Genomic DNA, 16,235 nt, shown 5'->3' with positions numbered 1-16,235 from the left:
CTATGCACAACTGACTTCTGAAAAAAATGGGATGCTTCTAAGAAACAAGTAGATTAAACTTTTTTTTTTGGGGGGGAGTGTGTTCACATTGTGCTGGAAGGTTACAAACACGATGTGCACCCTGGAAATCTGAACGGAAGGGCTGTGCTCTCCAGTCACTGTAGGGTGAGTGTTGCTCTTCTGTGAGATCCTCAAGGAGTGATGCAGGTCGCAGTCTATGAAGTTTGCTTGTGCTCAGGCATAGAAGTTCTTGTTCAAAGCTGAATGGGAGAGAGGTCTGGGAGTTATGAAGAATTGTCACCCGGCTTTGTTGTTTTGAAGGGAAGAATGGCCTGGGAGGTGTTACCTACCAAGGGAAAGGCAGTGATGAATAATATATAGCCCTGCTTTTGTCTTTGGAAGGTATAGCAATAAAGCAGAAGAAATGTGAACATTGCCCTTTTTTACTAATCTGGAAAATTACCTTATAGAAAGTGAAATGCATATTTCACCAGGATCCCAAATACACAAAGCCCAGGATTCCGATTTTGCATCAGTATGTAAAATTAAAGCATATGTTACAAAAAGATTTCATTCAGAATATGAAAATGCATGACATAGACATTCAGATATGTCATCACAGCAGAGATGGTGTTTGTACTGAAAGCAACACACTTAACAGTAACACCAAGTAAGGAAAGGCTTTATTTTTCTTTTTCTTTGTTCATTGACATTTTTCCACTGTTCTTGGTGTAGTGCTGGCCACTCCCAAGTTGCTTTTGTCTTTGTCAATTAGTAATGCTTTCCTTAGTCTCCTAATCTCCCTGCCTCCGTGGGAATGTCTGCAGAGGAAACCAGGAGGAACAGGTAATGGAGAGCTCCAGGTCTCCCCTCCATTGCTGGCAGTGTGGATGTACCGAGTCAGCAGCACTTTGGAACTCCTGAGGAAGTACCCTGGATGGTCACTGCCCTTCTCATCATCTCTTCAGCTGGAAGATGCTTGCAAGGATAAAGTCAGCCCGATAATCTCTGCTTGGGTGCCCAGGTCTTTGTGTCTCAACTTCAGTAGTGTTTGCCTGTGTCTCACAGCAGGAGGAAAGCATCTCCTTGATTTGTTAGTCCTTCTTACTGAAGAAATTTGTCCGATTTTTGAAAGGACAAGGAGATGCAAAACAAATATCAGCACATTGGGAAATGGGATATATTGGATACTCCTCTTTCTTCCCCCTAGTGCTTGACTACAGAGTGCTTTGGGGCTGTGGGTTTGATTCTATGTATGGCTGATAAGATTTAGAACAAGCACAAGGTCTTGATCTCTCCTCCTGGACAGGGGAGTAAAAAGATATCCAAAGTAAACAGCTAACTAATGTGATGGGTTTAGGGGATGGTTTAAATGGAATGCTTCCCAGGAAATCTGATCTGGGTGGCTGTTCCCACCACTATGAAGGATGATTTTGGAAAGCTTTGTGTAGCTTTTTGCTCAGTCATTGTCTATGTGATTAACTTAATTAGTTAAGAAATATCGAAGACATCAAAGGGGCATGGGCATGTCCTTATGCTCGAGGGGTCAGTGTTTATCTCAGAACTGTGAGTACATGAAAAAATAAAATCCAATTCATCAAAAATTTCTTGGCAACAGGGAAAAAGAGAAATATCTATGGATGGGGGACCCTATTTAGCAGTATTTACCCTGGCAAAAATCCCTTTGGCTTTGCTGACAATGCTGGTGGAGTCAAAAAGGCTGAGTCGCCAGGGACTGGAAGGAATTTGGTGGGAAGCATTCTTTTGTGCTCTGTGTAATTCTGAATGTGCTTTTAATATTTTGGGGGGTTGTACTTTGGATTAAGTACCAAGTTAAAGAATTTGTTTTTATAATTTAGCTTTTGCACCAATCTGTTGCACCTGTGTCACCCAGATTTTTAGATTAAAACAGGCAAAATATGCCATGCCTGATGCTTCCACACCCAGAAGTAGGGGGATTTTCTTTTTTAAACCCCAGTTCACTGGGTGACACTGAGAGTAGGAGTGCAGAAGAATGGGAAGGAGATGACTGATAAGAGAGAAAATAAGACAGGCTTAAATGGTTTAATAGGTCAGAAGATTTGATTGAAAAGAGTCAGAGTGGAGTTTTTTAATGTGTGTATATATATTTATATATACATATAAATGATATATATGTTTATATGTGTCACACAAGCATAAAATGAGACTGATATTTATCTCTCAACTTTTTGTTTTTGTAATCACATTAAGAAAACACTAAAAATTAGTGTTCAAAATATGAGACTAATAGTAAAGGAGTCTGTCCAGAATCTATCAAAAGATAATGGAGATTTGGCATCAAATGATACTCCACAAACTAAAAAAACCCAAACAACACCACAAAAAAACCCAAACCAAAATGAAAAACAAACAAAAAACAACAAAAGCCCGCACAATTTTTCCCATGAGTGAGTTACTTACTGTTTAAGTTTGAAAAAAGCCAAACTGTAAATAAAATATCAAATAAAAAGTTGACAAAAAAAGCCATCCCTTTTTGGAGAGCTGGAAATGGCCTTATTGTCTTCATTAAGCTCTGCTGCCTGCTTGGCACTGTAATGAATCAAGTCATTTATTGTGGTACCTCAGTATGGGCTTGCACAAACTCACTTATTGTTGAAAACTGTAACCTGCATATTTACCAATGACCAGATAAGAAAATAGATCCTTTTGGAGCTAAAACCATGTTGAAATTAGTTTCTATTTTGTATTAAGAAATTATTGTACATCTGGCCAAGTTGTAGAGTTCTAGAGATGTTTTTATTTTCTGTGGTATTAATCATACACACACACACACATAATAGTGAGCTGAGTGCCTCAAGCTCCTACATGAGTCTCTTCAGGAATCTGAAAACACAAACATGTAGAAACTGTGATAAGGATTTTGGTACATATTCCATTTCTTTCATTTTTTTATTTGCTATCTTCTGTATTAGTGGGTGGATGGGACCCCCTTTCCCACAGAAATAAGGCATGCAAGTACATTAAAGAGGTGAGTGAATTGCTCGACTTTGCTTTGTTGTTCCCTGATGCATTTTTTTTTTTAATTGCCAACCTCACAAATTAACTTTGGGATCTGAAAATCTAGATAAATCTCTGTTCATAATAGCTTTTCTGCAGACCAAATAATGCTTTCATTTACACCTGTGCAACTGCATTAGCCAGCTGGCAGCTGGGGCAGAGCGAGTTGGAACAGGCTGTTTATGGACAAAGCGTGTTTGATAATGAATCAGTGAGAAGCAATAAACCCAGACCCTTGGTGGTGTTTTATAGTTCCTCGCAGAGCACAGCCACACAGCTCAGTGGTTCAGCTGCTCCTGGCTCTCTCCTCATCTTGTCTGACATCAGTGGCATCCTGTGCAGATGGTGGTTGTAAAACTGAGTGAGGACAGAAAGACCAAGCCTGGAGCTGGGAGATGTGTGAGGGGACAGTGCTGGGGTTAAAGCCTCCCTGGTCACTCCGTGCTGCCCTCCTCTTTGTGTCTGAATTCACTGGAACAGCAAGAGAGCACCACTGGGGGAAGGTCATTGTGTGGAGTTTTATAACTTCAAAGGAAATGTGTTAGCTGGATCTGGTGGGCTGGAGGAGGGCCGGGAGGAAGCCAGGAGTGGTGTGCTGCTGCTGCAGACCTAGTTCTCAAAATATATTAAGCAGTGTTGTGAGGAATAGGCTGATGGATGGATGGAGGATGGCAGCAGGTTCCACCACAGCTGCCACCTCCCCCTTCAGCTTTTCTGGCCAGAGAAGACAGCCCAGAGAGGGCTCCAGCTGTCCATGTGTCCTGTAGGACCAAGTACAGGAAAGTTTTGCTCAGTGATGCTGCACTGGAGGTGAAGCAAATCAGTGTGAGCAAAACTCGAGTTCGCTACCAGATTCTGGTAATCCTGTGTGAAATTCCAGGGGGTGTTTTTGTGAGTCTTAATGTTTTTCATCATGTTGCATCTTCCCTACCTCCACGTGCCCAGGAAGAGGAAAGTCACTTCAGTGGACAAACCACTCAATCCCTGGCCCACCTCTCCCCTCACCTGTCCCTTCCTTCAGTGGGTTTATGCTGGTGCTTCAGAGGCTTGGGCTGTGATGACACAGTGGCTGTGGAATGCGTAATATGGAAATCATCTTTCCACACTCTTATTTCTCACAAAATGACCAGGCCCTTTGTAAGATGACATACCAGGAGTGCCGACTGTAGGTGGTGGCACAATGGTGTGAAATTTCAGATAGAGCTTTGCCAGGGTTGAAAGATGGTAACAGGAGCTTGTGATTGAGGAGAGCTCAGCAATGGTGGGCAGCTCTATGTGCTCTACCTTTGATGTGAGAGTGCATTTGTGTTCAAAATGAATGTTTTAGAAATGCATTCAGAGAGCATCAGTTGTGTTTGCATGCCAGGAATTACGATGAATCCTAAATTCAGTATAAAAATAATTCAGATCATCTCCAGTACCCATTTTCTGCTGATGAAGATTATGGTACTTAAGAAAAAAATCACTTTCAAGAAGTTGAAAATATAAATGGTACTAAACTAATGGGATCAAATTCATTACATGGAGCCTAATTGCAACTTCATGTCTCCAGATTTATTCCAGTGTAATTCTGTTAATATCAAAACTAGAGTAACAAAGTGATGAGTCAGGTCTATTGTTTGTGAATCTCCCCTGGAGATCATTAGCTTGTATACAATTGCATTAAAATTTAAATGACATGCTGCTGTCATTTTCTCGCTTGGTTTGAGAAAATCTGCATATGTTGGAGCCTCTGGGTAACTAAAATTGAAGCAGTTGAGAAAATGTCTTATAACAATGATATGAGGAATACAGTCAAATATTAGTTGTCTTAAACAGCTCAGCACAATCTGTGTTAATGTAAGTAGGAGAGTCATCAGTTCTGTTGCCCTGTCAATATGGTGAAGCTTTGAAGAAAGCTGCAGTGGGGTGCAGTGTGATGCAGAAGATGCCTTGAATCAATTTAATTGCTAACTAGGATAAATAACTTCAGTTATAATATTAAACAGCCATACAGAAAATTATTGTGAGAGGTTCCAGCTGAGAATGAGAGTTGTAAGCAATGGAAATCTTGCATGAGCATGTGTTACTTCAGTATGGTAGTGTGTAGAAATTCTGATGAGGCTCCAGCATGCTGGGCACAGTACAAGAAAAGATGACAGGGTGTGTATTCCACTGTTCCACACAATGAATATGTCATACAAAATGCAACAGGCAGATAAAAGAGCCTGGTGGGAGAAGGGCAGATGGGACAGTCAGGCAACCAGATACCTACCCAGTTCAGCACAGAGTGCCAAGTTTTGGGGTTTTGCATGCTTCTCGTTCATTCTCTCCCCCTTTCCCTCTCCCTCTCTCGTCCTTGATTAGCTAACCCAAAATAAAAAAATGTATTTAAGAACAGCTGTGAAAACTTAACAGTTTTGAATTTGAGAATGTTGTAATCACTATGATTAGGTTTCCCACCAAGAAATCTCATCTGCTGTCATATTATTAAGGCAGAAATAATGCGTCAATGAACTGAAGGATAGCAAGAGGTTCACCAAAAATATCTTTGATTTCCTGTCCCCCTTCCCTGGGCAATAAGGAGTTGTTCACAGCCATAAAGACTGTTACAGGTGTGTACCTATGGATGGTATATTATATGCCCATTTATGAAGCACATCTCATGAAGAGATAAAATGCAAGGAATTTTTTCAGTGTATTCCAGTCCCCACATTGCTCGCAGTGTGTGGTCGCCTCTTGCAATAGTTGTCTGCAGTGGTTTGTCCTTGAATCCTGAACTTTCCTTCAACTTTTTCCATTATTACTTTGTCTATAAATCTGTCCATAACCCCTGAACAACATGGTCTTTGAACTCCAGTGCATCTACTCAGTGAAATTCTCATGCAAGCTTTAATCTTCTCTCACCTCGATATATTTTTACTTCCCCCTTTATGGCCTGGCACACAAGCTGAATTTAATGGTGATAAATGTGTTTCTAAGATTAAAAGCTATGAAGTATGTGTTACAGATTAATCTAAGCCAAATCTTCATTCTCAACGTGGTACACTTGGGGAGGTTTGAGCAGGGAGGAGCTAAGGAGTCAATGGTTGTAGTTTAGGCTCATCTCTGGTGTCAAACACTTCGTTTTGTTTGCTGGTTTTGAAGAGCATTGGGTGTCTTTGCTGCTATAGAGCTTTAGATCATCGCTGAAGTAGCTGTCCCAATTTACCTTTGCACAGTGTTCAAGAGCAAAGTGGAGAGTCGTTTTGTGGAAGGATCTGAGGGGAGGAGAACAACAAACAAATCAAGGCCAGAAAGCAAATCTTTCCAGCCCATCCTCCCTATTTGCGTCTTCCCGATGCAAAAAGGGAATGAAATCACACATGCCCTTCCCCTTTCAGAAGGGAAGTTGCCACCGTTCTTTCTCGTGTTCTTTGTCAGCATGCAAATTTCTCAAGATATAGCAAAACCAGCTTATTACACAGCTTTGCTCCTTTTTATAAAAAGCCATTCGTTTGCTGCTGTTTTGCAGCACTACAATTTAATAATTTGTAGGTTGTAGAAATAGTGTGTTAAAATGTTTTAAATATGAGTCATACCTGTGATTTTTTTTTTTTTACTGTTGTTGTTGCTGGAAATTGAAGTATGGTGATGCACATGTACATTTAAGCAGTTGTAATTCAGAAAATGAAGATTTTTCAGGTGAGTTTCCACAGTGAAGTTTGCTTGTAGATTTGGCCTGGGCCAGACTTTGTGCCTGTTTTTCATATTAATATGTGGGTCTAGGGCCCTTTTGGATGGATCCTAAACCTACCTAGAGGGTAAGAACTGAAGACCACATGGAGCCTCTCAGAGGAGGGTTTCTGCAGGTATTTGTGTATGATATATATGTGTATGACTCCATACATACATACAGCCTTCCTATAAATGTAAACAAATTACTTTTTTAGGAAGAATACTCCTATAACCAATATGATTAAAAAAAAGAATGTAGGCCTATGCTGAAGCCTACTAAATTGAAATATTTAGGAATAAATTTTAAGCCTGTGCTGAATTTCTTCAATTTAGGCATTTGCTCTGGTCCTCGTGAGTCAGGACCAGTTGTCTGAATTCACAGTTGTCTGAATTCGATTCCTGAATTGTGAATTCCTCGTAGGAGATTGCAAACACTGAAATGCAAAAAAGAAACTGCGTGGAGCTCTCCATTTGTGCTCAAAGGATAGATTCTTTATCGAACCCCTAACAGGAGGCCACTGGCTTTGGGGATTGCTTTTCGTTTGTTTTCATTCTGTTCTGCTTTTCAAACCCTTTCCTCTCAAGAAAGCACAGCTGGAGAGCATTAACTGAAAACAAATGATGCTGCAGAATATCTGCTTGTTCATTGCTGCTTTTTCAGCTTAATTCTGCTAAATGATGCTTGATTGAAGTTTTAAACTGTGCTTAACTGCATTTAACACTTAAAAGCCAAAGGTATCTGTAAACCGATCCTCCTGGCCCGGCCCAGACGTGCAGAGGAGGAGGCAGAGAGGGGTAGAGGGAGGTTACCCTTGAGTCCTTCTCTCTGTTCAAGCTTTCTTGCCTTCCTTTCTCCCTTTAACATATTTAATTTCAAGTACCGAATTTTTGTGGGATGCGGGCTAGCTCAAATACAGGGCGGTGTTTGTGTCGGTTTCGTATTTTTACTTCCCCACCCTGCCTCGCTAAAAGCAAGGTGCTGGTGTGGACAGCACAAAGCTTTATTTGTCCTGGTGGACAACTGCTGGAGACAGCGGCTGTTTGTCAGCCCTGCCCGATAACACACCATCGCACCATCTGCCGCCCGTTCCGCTTTTGGAGGAGCGGGGGCGATCATTTCCAGCTGTGTGTGCCCAGCCTGCCGGGGGGCAGGCGGTGTCAGAGGGGCTCACGGGGGGTGCGGGGACACGGCCTCTGCAAAGCCAGCCTAACAGTGGGGATGGTCTGCCAGAGCCCACGGCTCTCGGATAGATAAACGCGGAGTTGGAGGAACGTGGCGACGCTCTTCTGAAAAACCAAAGCGTTCCCTTTTGAGTTGCGGAATTCTTGAGGGAGGTGATGGCTCTGGATCGCCTGAGACGTAATTAAAATGAGATATTCTAAGGTGCTTCATTTTTGTTTGCTGGGTTAGGCTGCAGAGCTTAAAGACATCTGTAGGAAAAATTGATAGGTGATTTCTTTTTATCCTGTTAATCCTTTGTCTGAATTTTCATTGCTGTTAGGAGATTTATTAGCATTTTTTATGACTGGTCATAGCCTGTGTTCTCTCATATATTTTTTGCAATTTCCTTTCTCTAGATTGTGCCATTTAAGGAACACAGCTCAAATTTTCCATCAGTTGCATCAGGGAAACCATAAATATGTCACAGGGGGTGTATTTATGTATCATATTATTCAGGGGAAAGAATTTCGCCTGTACTACGTAAAATTAAAACAATAATTAAGCTTTGGCAGAAAGGTTGGAAGGAAAACTCCTGGCTTACATATATTTGTATGTTTATGGTATGTGATAATTAAATGGCAGTTACAAACTCCTGTATACCCTAAATCACCTTAATGGAAACACTTGGGCCACGTTACCTCTTAGCAGGTGTCTTAATACTTGGAGGAAGGGTGAAAATTCAAGAAAAAGGGTGGGACTCAGGTGTCCTGGTAGGGAACAGAAGATTGTCCATGGGATCAGGTAGATGTCAGATAGCTGAGTGGTGTCAAGCTGTGAAGAGAGCTTTCCCTTCCCACCTGGTTGTGGGAGGCCATATAACAGGCACAAGCTAGGGCTGTTGTCTCATGTCATTGTTGGATCCCTTTCCATGACAAAGAGTCAGTCTTTTGGGGACACCGTCCTTCTAAAGATCATGATGATCATGGACCTTGGCAAAGTATGAGATAGAAATGGAGCAATGAAAAGCAGTGCAGAGCAGGAACCGGGGTGCTGCTGACTTATTGGTGGGAAAGAGGAGAGGGCAGGAAGGGGAACTGGGCAATAGCCACAGAGTACATAAAACACAGAAAACCTTGTGCCCCCTTCGGATATGAACAGAGGCATCGTGCATTTCCCTCCTTTCCAGACTTCTCTGTGCACCAGGCATGTCCTACTTCTGCAAGAAGTAGTTCCTCTGTTTCCCGTTCTTGAGAGGGTGCCCCTTCACCTCAGTAAGAAGGCTCTTCCCTCCTGGCACTGTTGTTGTCAGCATGGCAAAGTTAGGACTGGAGAAGTGTTCTCCACTTATTTAATGATGTGCAGTCACATCTCTGTCTTGTAATACTGTATTTTTTTTTTTTTATTTTTTAATCTGACTTCAAAGCTGCCTTTCAGCAGTTGGAAATGGTAACATGCATCACTGAATATAAGTGCTTTTTAATAAGTCTAAGTCCAAAAGTATCAAAACATAAGGTAGCTTGGTGTCTATAAAAATCTTAAAAAATTTCTTAATTTTTGGTGATGTCAATTCACAAAAACTTTGTCTTTCACCCAGCTTTAATTTTGCTCTGTGCTTTTTTCCCCCAGACATCTTTGCTTTTATAACATGAGATAAAAATATATTCTTCATAGCTTAATGAAAGCCATGAACATGATGTGATGATAGAGCTTTAAAAATTTATTTAAAAAAAATGGTATTTTCGTTTGGCAAGTAACTGTTGTGTGCTAAAAGCTGCTCTTTTGCATGAGCCTTATGTAACATTGCAGTTAATAACATTTAGTGTTATCGGATGCTAAATGACTTTATCTCAACTACAAAAGCCTGTTTACAGAGATGAGGCAGCTTTGCTGGAGTGCCAGACTGTTAAATAACTACAGGTTGCCAAAACTAAATGAACTTTTCAGCTGGTAATGATGTGCAAATTGCTCTTGCGGATATATGTATGTATTGGAGAAATGCTCACAAGCTCAGGGTTGTGTCTCCTTAAAAACATTTCTTAGCCTTTGTCCTTAAACTAGCAGTGACGACATTAGAATGAATATATCTAGATATATAAACACAGCTATTTTGTGTTATTAATATCTGAATAGTTACTAAGTAGCTATTTTAATTTAATTAACCAAGTATCTATTTATTTTGAAGTTATTAGCTGTTATGTTAAAGGGCTATTTAAGCTATATTGTACTCCACTTGGTAAAATGCAGCTCTAGGTGAGAAGAGCAGCTGTGATTGTACCTTAACCAGCTTCCAAATATGATTGTAGTGTAGGGAAAGGAAGGTTTGTGATGGAATACCCAACCTGTGACCTTGGTGGACCTGTGCAGATACAGTGCTAAGAAGGAGGGGAAGCAAAGGTCTCTTGGTTTCTTTTGTACGTGGGCCTTCTTGTGAACTACTCGTACAAAATTGGGAGACACAGGAATTAAACTCTGACACATCAGTTATGCAAGGTTTTTTTTAATTCTTTTTTTTTTTAATTATTATTTTTCTCTTGAAAAAATAATTTTCTGTAATGTGGCACCTGTGGGTGAAGAAGTCTCATAGTAAACTTTAAATGAGAAGATGATTCCTTGAAGTATGTTCAGAAAGGTGTTGGCCCAGGCTTGGAGAGTGCATCGTTACCCAGAAGCTGCACTTTTCTCTCTGAGTGCTGCTGGATCTCGAGAGGAAGCACTGGGTTTCCTGTGCAAAGCTTGCTCCCTTGCCCTGGAGTGTCTCACTTTGCATTTCTTAGCCTGGTTGGGAATTTAGTACAAAGAGCCATTCTTGTGAATCATGTTTTCTTTGCAATTTTGCATTCCAGCTCAGCAATTCATTCCTCCTTTTTTCTAATGGCAAGAACATTACTGGGGTTCACATAACTTTGGTAAAATGGCTGGTTCAGGTTCTTCTGGGAGGCTTGAATGCTCCAGTTCCATTCCATTGGGGGTTATTCTAAAAATACAACTCTTAGTATACCTAATATGCATTATAAGGAGTGAGATGTTCTGACAGTTAATATCCCCGAATTTAAAAGTTTTTCAAAGGTAAATATTTAATGTTGTGAAAGAAAGGCTTTTTCAGTAGTCAAGCTTACAGCTAACGATGTGTCTTCTGAGTAATCATGTTCCCATCCCTTGCATTATTAAGAGCCTTCTAAACATTATTTGTATAATCTTAAATGAAAATCGTTACCACTGGGCTGCAGGGCACTGGGGTCTGGTGTGTCTTTGCCAGTTGCTGAGGTGTGGGATCTGCTGGGACACCTCTGGCCCAGGGCTGGTGTGCTGGAGGAGGGTGCATGGCTGGCAGTGTCTCTCGGCTTCAGGGCAAGGTGGAGCTGAGGGATGCACCCCAGTGCCCGGGATGAGAAGCTCTTTGCCCTTTCCCCTTCCCCATGATAATACAAATGCCTCCCCCTGGAACTAACCTAGTGTTTAGAACCAAACTTCTGCTTCTTAAAACGCAAGTCTTTTTCTAAATGATCCGCCTTTGTAAACTATGTAGTAAAAATGTGAGAAGCGATGGATGGAGAGTGCATGCATTGAGGTACAGACCAAATGTTTAATAATGGTTCTGTTGAGTTAGGCTGCCTGAAAATTGTCAGTCTTTCTTTTTAGACTTTTACCACTGTCCCATAAACCATTTTGAAACGAAGTTTATTTCTTTTCCTGAATTTAATTTTTGTTCATTTAGGACTATCCACAGCTACATACATTTTTAACTTATAATGCTATTATTACACTTTTTTCTCAAGTTCTTACAACCAGCACCCCAGAAAACATAAATTCTATTTAGTATTGTAGGACAGACCTGTTCTAATTTTGTTGTGGGTTTGAACTGCTGTTGAATAGAATAAAAAGAATATAGTTCAATTTTCAAGTTGCAAAAACACATTTAGTATGTGCAATTTAGCAGCTGTTGCAAACACTTGGAGGCATTTTCTTCAGCATTTGAAAATTCCCTGTAGCAGTGAGACAGGAAACATTCATTTAGCTTTTCAAGCTTGAAAAATAATTTAACCTTTCCTTAAATTGTGTTTTGAAGTTTGGGATTAACTCTGTGCCTGGCTGCACAGATGGCTACATTTTACATATTCCTTTGTCTAGGAAAAAAAAAAAGAGACCACATGGTCAGTTAATGGCTTTAAACACTCCTAGTCCTCATTTTACATGTCTTAATGGGACCGCAGAGATCCTGGGAAGATACTCAGAAAATTGTTGCTTATGGTGTAAGACTTGTAAGATGTGCTGTATTCTGTGTCCTGGAACTCATGAGCTATTTTTGCTTCTGCTTATTAATCCTGGCTAATGAATTTTACAGCTTCATCCCTTAAGATTTAGCATTCATAATTCTGGTATGAAAAAAATGAAAACTAAGAGCGCTAGTGTATAGAAAATGTTTCTTTATTACTGTAATGTGAGGGCTCTTATTTTGGAATCTTTTAATAGGCAAAATTATCAATTACATGTATTTTTAAGTAGAATCCGTATTGAGTCACTGAAGTGTTTATAAGCTAAATAACCTGTTTAGTCTTTCAGAATGCTTTCTAAGCTTTTTTGCTAGCCACTTTTGGGAAATACCGTAGTGAACTGTGAACTACACAAATCAATTGTGATTGGGAGAAATGATGGAAAATCCACTAAGTCAGTGGTGTGTCACCAGAACAGACAGTTATAGCATATAAAACCAGTCTTTAATTTGGTATCTTGTGCTTTATAAAGATTTTTTTTTTCAAGTAGGTTTTAAAATAATATCAGCTAAAGGATTGCTAGTTTAACATAGAATCATAGAATGGAATCATAGAATGGTTTGTGTTGGAAGGGACCTTAAAGGTTATCCAGTTCCATCCCCCTGCTGTGGGGGACACTTTCCACTAGACAAACACAGTTTGTGTAGGTCTGCATGTGGCACATAAAAGAAATCTTGACAAAACCACTTAGTGCTGTACAGTGTTGAGCACTTGTAAGAAATCTGTCAAGTTTATAAAAGGTTATTGCTACAATATGGGCACATGACTCTTTTTTTTTTTCTCCATTTGAAAGTACTAGTAAAGTTTTTAAGGCTACTACTGCTTTATAATATAAAAAGGAAGAGTTTCCTATAGTCTCTTAAGCTCTTACCCTTTTAAACCAGCACGTGCAACTAAATCCATCTTTTTGAAGTTCTTGAAGATAGCTGTAACTGGTAGAATACTTTATGGCTTTATTGCAGTTTCTGCAACAAAAAGACTTCCATTGCAAACTCTGCAGTCATAAAGGTCATTGTTGCTACTATTAGATGGAAATTTTATGATGTTCCTGCAATTCTGTGTGAGCATTGCAGGCCAGGATGGGATATAGGGGTGTAGTGGTTTGAGATGCTGTGGATCACCATGTTGGAGTCTCTAGTCTTAAATGCTATCAGCCAGGCATTTCTGACAAATACTTAATTCACTTCTATTAAATTAAACTTAAGAACATCTCCAGATGTTGTTTATATATTTTGAGGGTGTTTGTATATATACATAGGAGAACATGCACCCTGCCTTCCAGTCAGCCCAATCCTCCTCCCCTAATTTATTCAAGGAGGAAAAGGTTACATTTCCTCTAGATTTTTGAGGGTGTTTTGTTTAGTTTTTTGCTTCCAATGAACTTCCTAGAAAGAAAGACTAAGAGAGTGTTGTAGGAAAAGCACTGTTGGCTGAGAAGTACCCTTAAGCTGGGTACCCTTAAGTAGCATTTCCAGTTCTAAGATGCAGAAGGAGCTGGTATGTGAAGGTCACAAGTTGCCAGTGTAGTTCATGTTAACACGACATGACGAATGTTGTGTTATAAACACTAGAAACTCTTTGTCTTGCTTGAAATCTGGAAATGTAGTAACTTCTTATGCTGCAATTTGGTAAGCCTGAAGAGTGGTTGGGGATTATTATTTTAAACCTCACAGATAAGGAAGCTCAGTCTGAAACTTCTCAGCCCCTTATTATGGGTGAAATGTGTAGAATTCTGCTTTGGCTTCCATTGATTATCTTAATTGCCTCAGGATTATCAGACTTTTCCCAATACCATTACTATCTTTATGACTGCTTGATAGAATACAGAATCTGTGTTAATAAATAAAACATTGCCTGTAAATGGAGGTGCTGAAAAATTAACTCCTTCTTTTCTTTCTTCTATTTTTTCAGCGGAACCCCTGCCTTTAATGGACTTGTGCCGAAGATCAATTCGTTTTGCTCTTGGCAGAGACCGCCTGCATGACATAGAAATTCTACCTTTGCCTCTGTCTCTGAAAAATTATTTACAGTACCAATAAGATGTCTAGAACCCTCTGGCCTCACGTTGGACTACATCAATGCAAATGGCAGAAAATTGTTTACAGCAAAATATAAATCTTTGTGATGGACACTTAAGTGTTATTTAATTTTTAATATATATTTTTTTCTGAACCAGTGAAAGCAGATCACTGTGGGGGACTACTAAAGAATGTGAAAACGTTGATTTGATTGAGATTCATGTGTTATCTGTTGCCTGTTGTGTTTACAGTCCTGAAGGCCATTATTCTCATCTCTCATATGTTAGTTTATCTTTGTTGCCTCTGGTAAATGCCAATAGAAAATCTGACCTGCAAGATACACTGTCCTGCAGGACAGAGCATTCTTCAATATTGTGATTTTCTTTTTGTCTCCTACACCTTACCCAAATAAATAAAAATAAATTAGCAAAGGAAAATTCTTGGCAGTAACTTCTGAAAAATATTTAAACCTTGTCTTTGGTACACAGAGTTGCTGGGAGTTTTGAGTGTTCAGCACTCAACATAATTAGGCCTACACTATCTAAAAGCTCTAACGTTCAAAAAAGCAGATTATTGTCTAGAAGAAGAGTCTACGGTTTGAAAACATGAGAGGAAAAAAAAAGGGTATATGTGTCAGATCAGTTTTTGGACTTGGTAACAGTAAGGCGCAGTTTGTTGTTTTCAAGACCAAATCTAGTCCCTCCAAACTTCTGCAGTTTATAACAAAGTGTTCACTATCCCAAGAATTTAGGATATTCATATTTTAGAAAGCTTGTCACTTTTTTTATTTGAACAAATTTATAATTTTTATGTGGTATGAACTCTAAGTACTTTGTTTTCTTTTTAATGTACGTGTGGTTACAATGTTTATTTATCTGTTTAGCGTCTGTGGAGTTCTCATTTAACTGTTTCCCATCATGGGGTGACTGATTTTGGTTTTTTTCCCCATCTCCATCTGAAATGTATCAATTTTTCAGGCTCATCCCATTTTTTAAGATGCTGCTTTCTATTTGCGTTTCTTACATGTTTCAAGTTATCTGCCTGATCAGTTATCTAGTTTTTAAACTGGAAGTTGTTGTTATGGCAGAATGTCAAATGTTTAGACTGAACTGCCTTCAGCATATTTTAATGTGAATTTACTGATGAATGAGGAGAAAATTTCTAATAAAGTCTACTGTCCAAAGTAAAACTCATATCTCTTTTGATGAAGTGTTAAATAACATAGTACTGCTCATAGCACAGAGGTGAAGTTCAGTTCCTCCTGCAGCTTTGCAAACGTTTCTGTTCGGCACTTCTTTGGGATCACTGCTTTGGTTTCGTGTGTGAGAGACATCACAGACAACATCATGTCCCTGATTGCTCCCACTCACTCTGCATAGAGCTGTACTCTTGCTTTTAACAGCATTCTGGTCAGATTCCTCCAAACAAAACCTCAGTTTTGTGCCAAGTCGTGCTTTGGGACTCTGTGCTTTGGAGGTAGGTTGGAGTTTGAGTGCTGTGCACTGGTGATCCAGGTAAAACCACTGACCTGCAGATGGTTGCCCTGCTCTCAGTCGCCCCTGGGAACAGAATTACAGTTCCAGCTGGAAAAGAGAAATGTGAGATAAATAGGATACAGCAACACAAGGAAGAGTGGAAGCAACAAGGGCAAGGTAACAGAGGGATGTCAAAAATTAAATAATAATATTTGTGTGTCTGGGCACAACTGTGTAAGTTGATGTCTGCTTCAGCATCAGGTTACTTTTGGGCTGGCTTTTGCTTAAGGTGAGCTGTAGGTACTGCATTCCTTACCTTTATCTTGCAAAGGGGAAGAAACTACAGCCCTGATCTGCATTTCCTACTTTTCCCACTTGCTTTATTTAATTTTAACCTTTTGTCTCAATAGGTATACAGGAAGAAAGAGCTATAAAGGTATAATAGCTTACACAGAAGTTAAAATACAGCTGTGTCAAGTGATCTGTCATAAGCAAGGTAAGCAGCTGTTCAGGAATGGCCTGGTAGTCCTTATTTTTCTACCAATGAGGTCCATTTTAGGTAAGCATTTCCTAA

The 16,235-nt window shown here is 39.8% G+C and overlaps 1 protein-coding gene across 1 annotated transcript in view; it reads left to right on the top strand.

The window, feature by feature from the left end:
- SPSB4 (splA/ryanodine receptor domain and SOCS box containing 4) overlaps positions 1-15,378 on the top strand; it is a 96,756-nt gene extending 81,378 nt beyond the window's left edge. The window contains exon 4 of the mRNA XM_008931213.3: positions 14,080-15,378. Within this exon, the coding sequence (XP_008929461.1) occupies positions 14,080-14,207 (128 nt within the window). The 3' untranslated portion in view covers positions 14,208-15,378. The remainder of the gene's footprint in view (positions 1-14,079) is intronic.
- The last annotated feature ends 857 nt before the right edge of the window (positions 15,379-16,235 follow it).

This window comes from Manacus vitellinus, unplaced genomic scaffold (genome assembly GCF_001715985.3).
Source record: "Manacus vitellinus isolate BGI_N305 unplaced genomic scaffold, ASM171598v3 scaffold_49_pilon, whole genome shotgun sequence".
NCBI classification, from domain to species: Eukaryota; Metazoa; Chordata; class Aves; order Passeriformes; family Pipridae; genus Manacus; species Manacus vitellinus.
The sequence above is the reverse complement of the archived record's forward strand: the minus strand, read 5'-3'. Positions and strand labels throughout refer to the sequence as shown.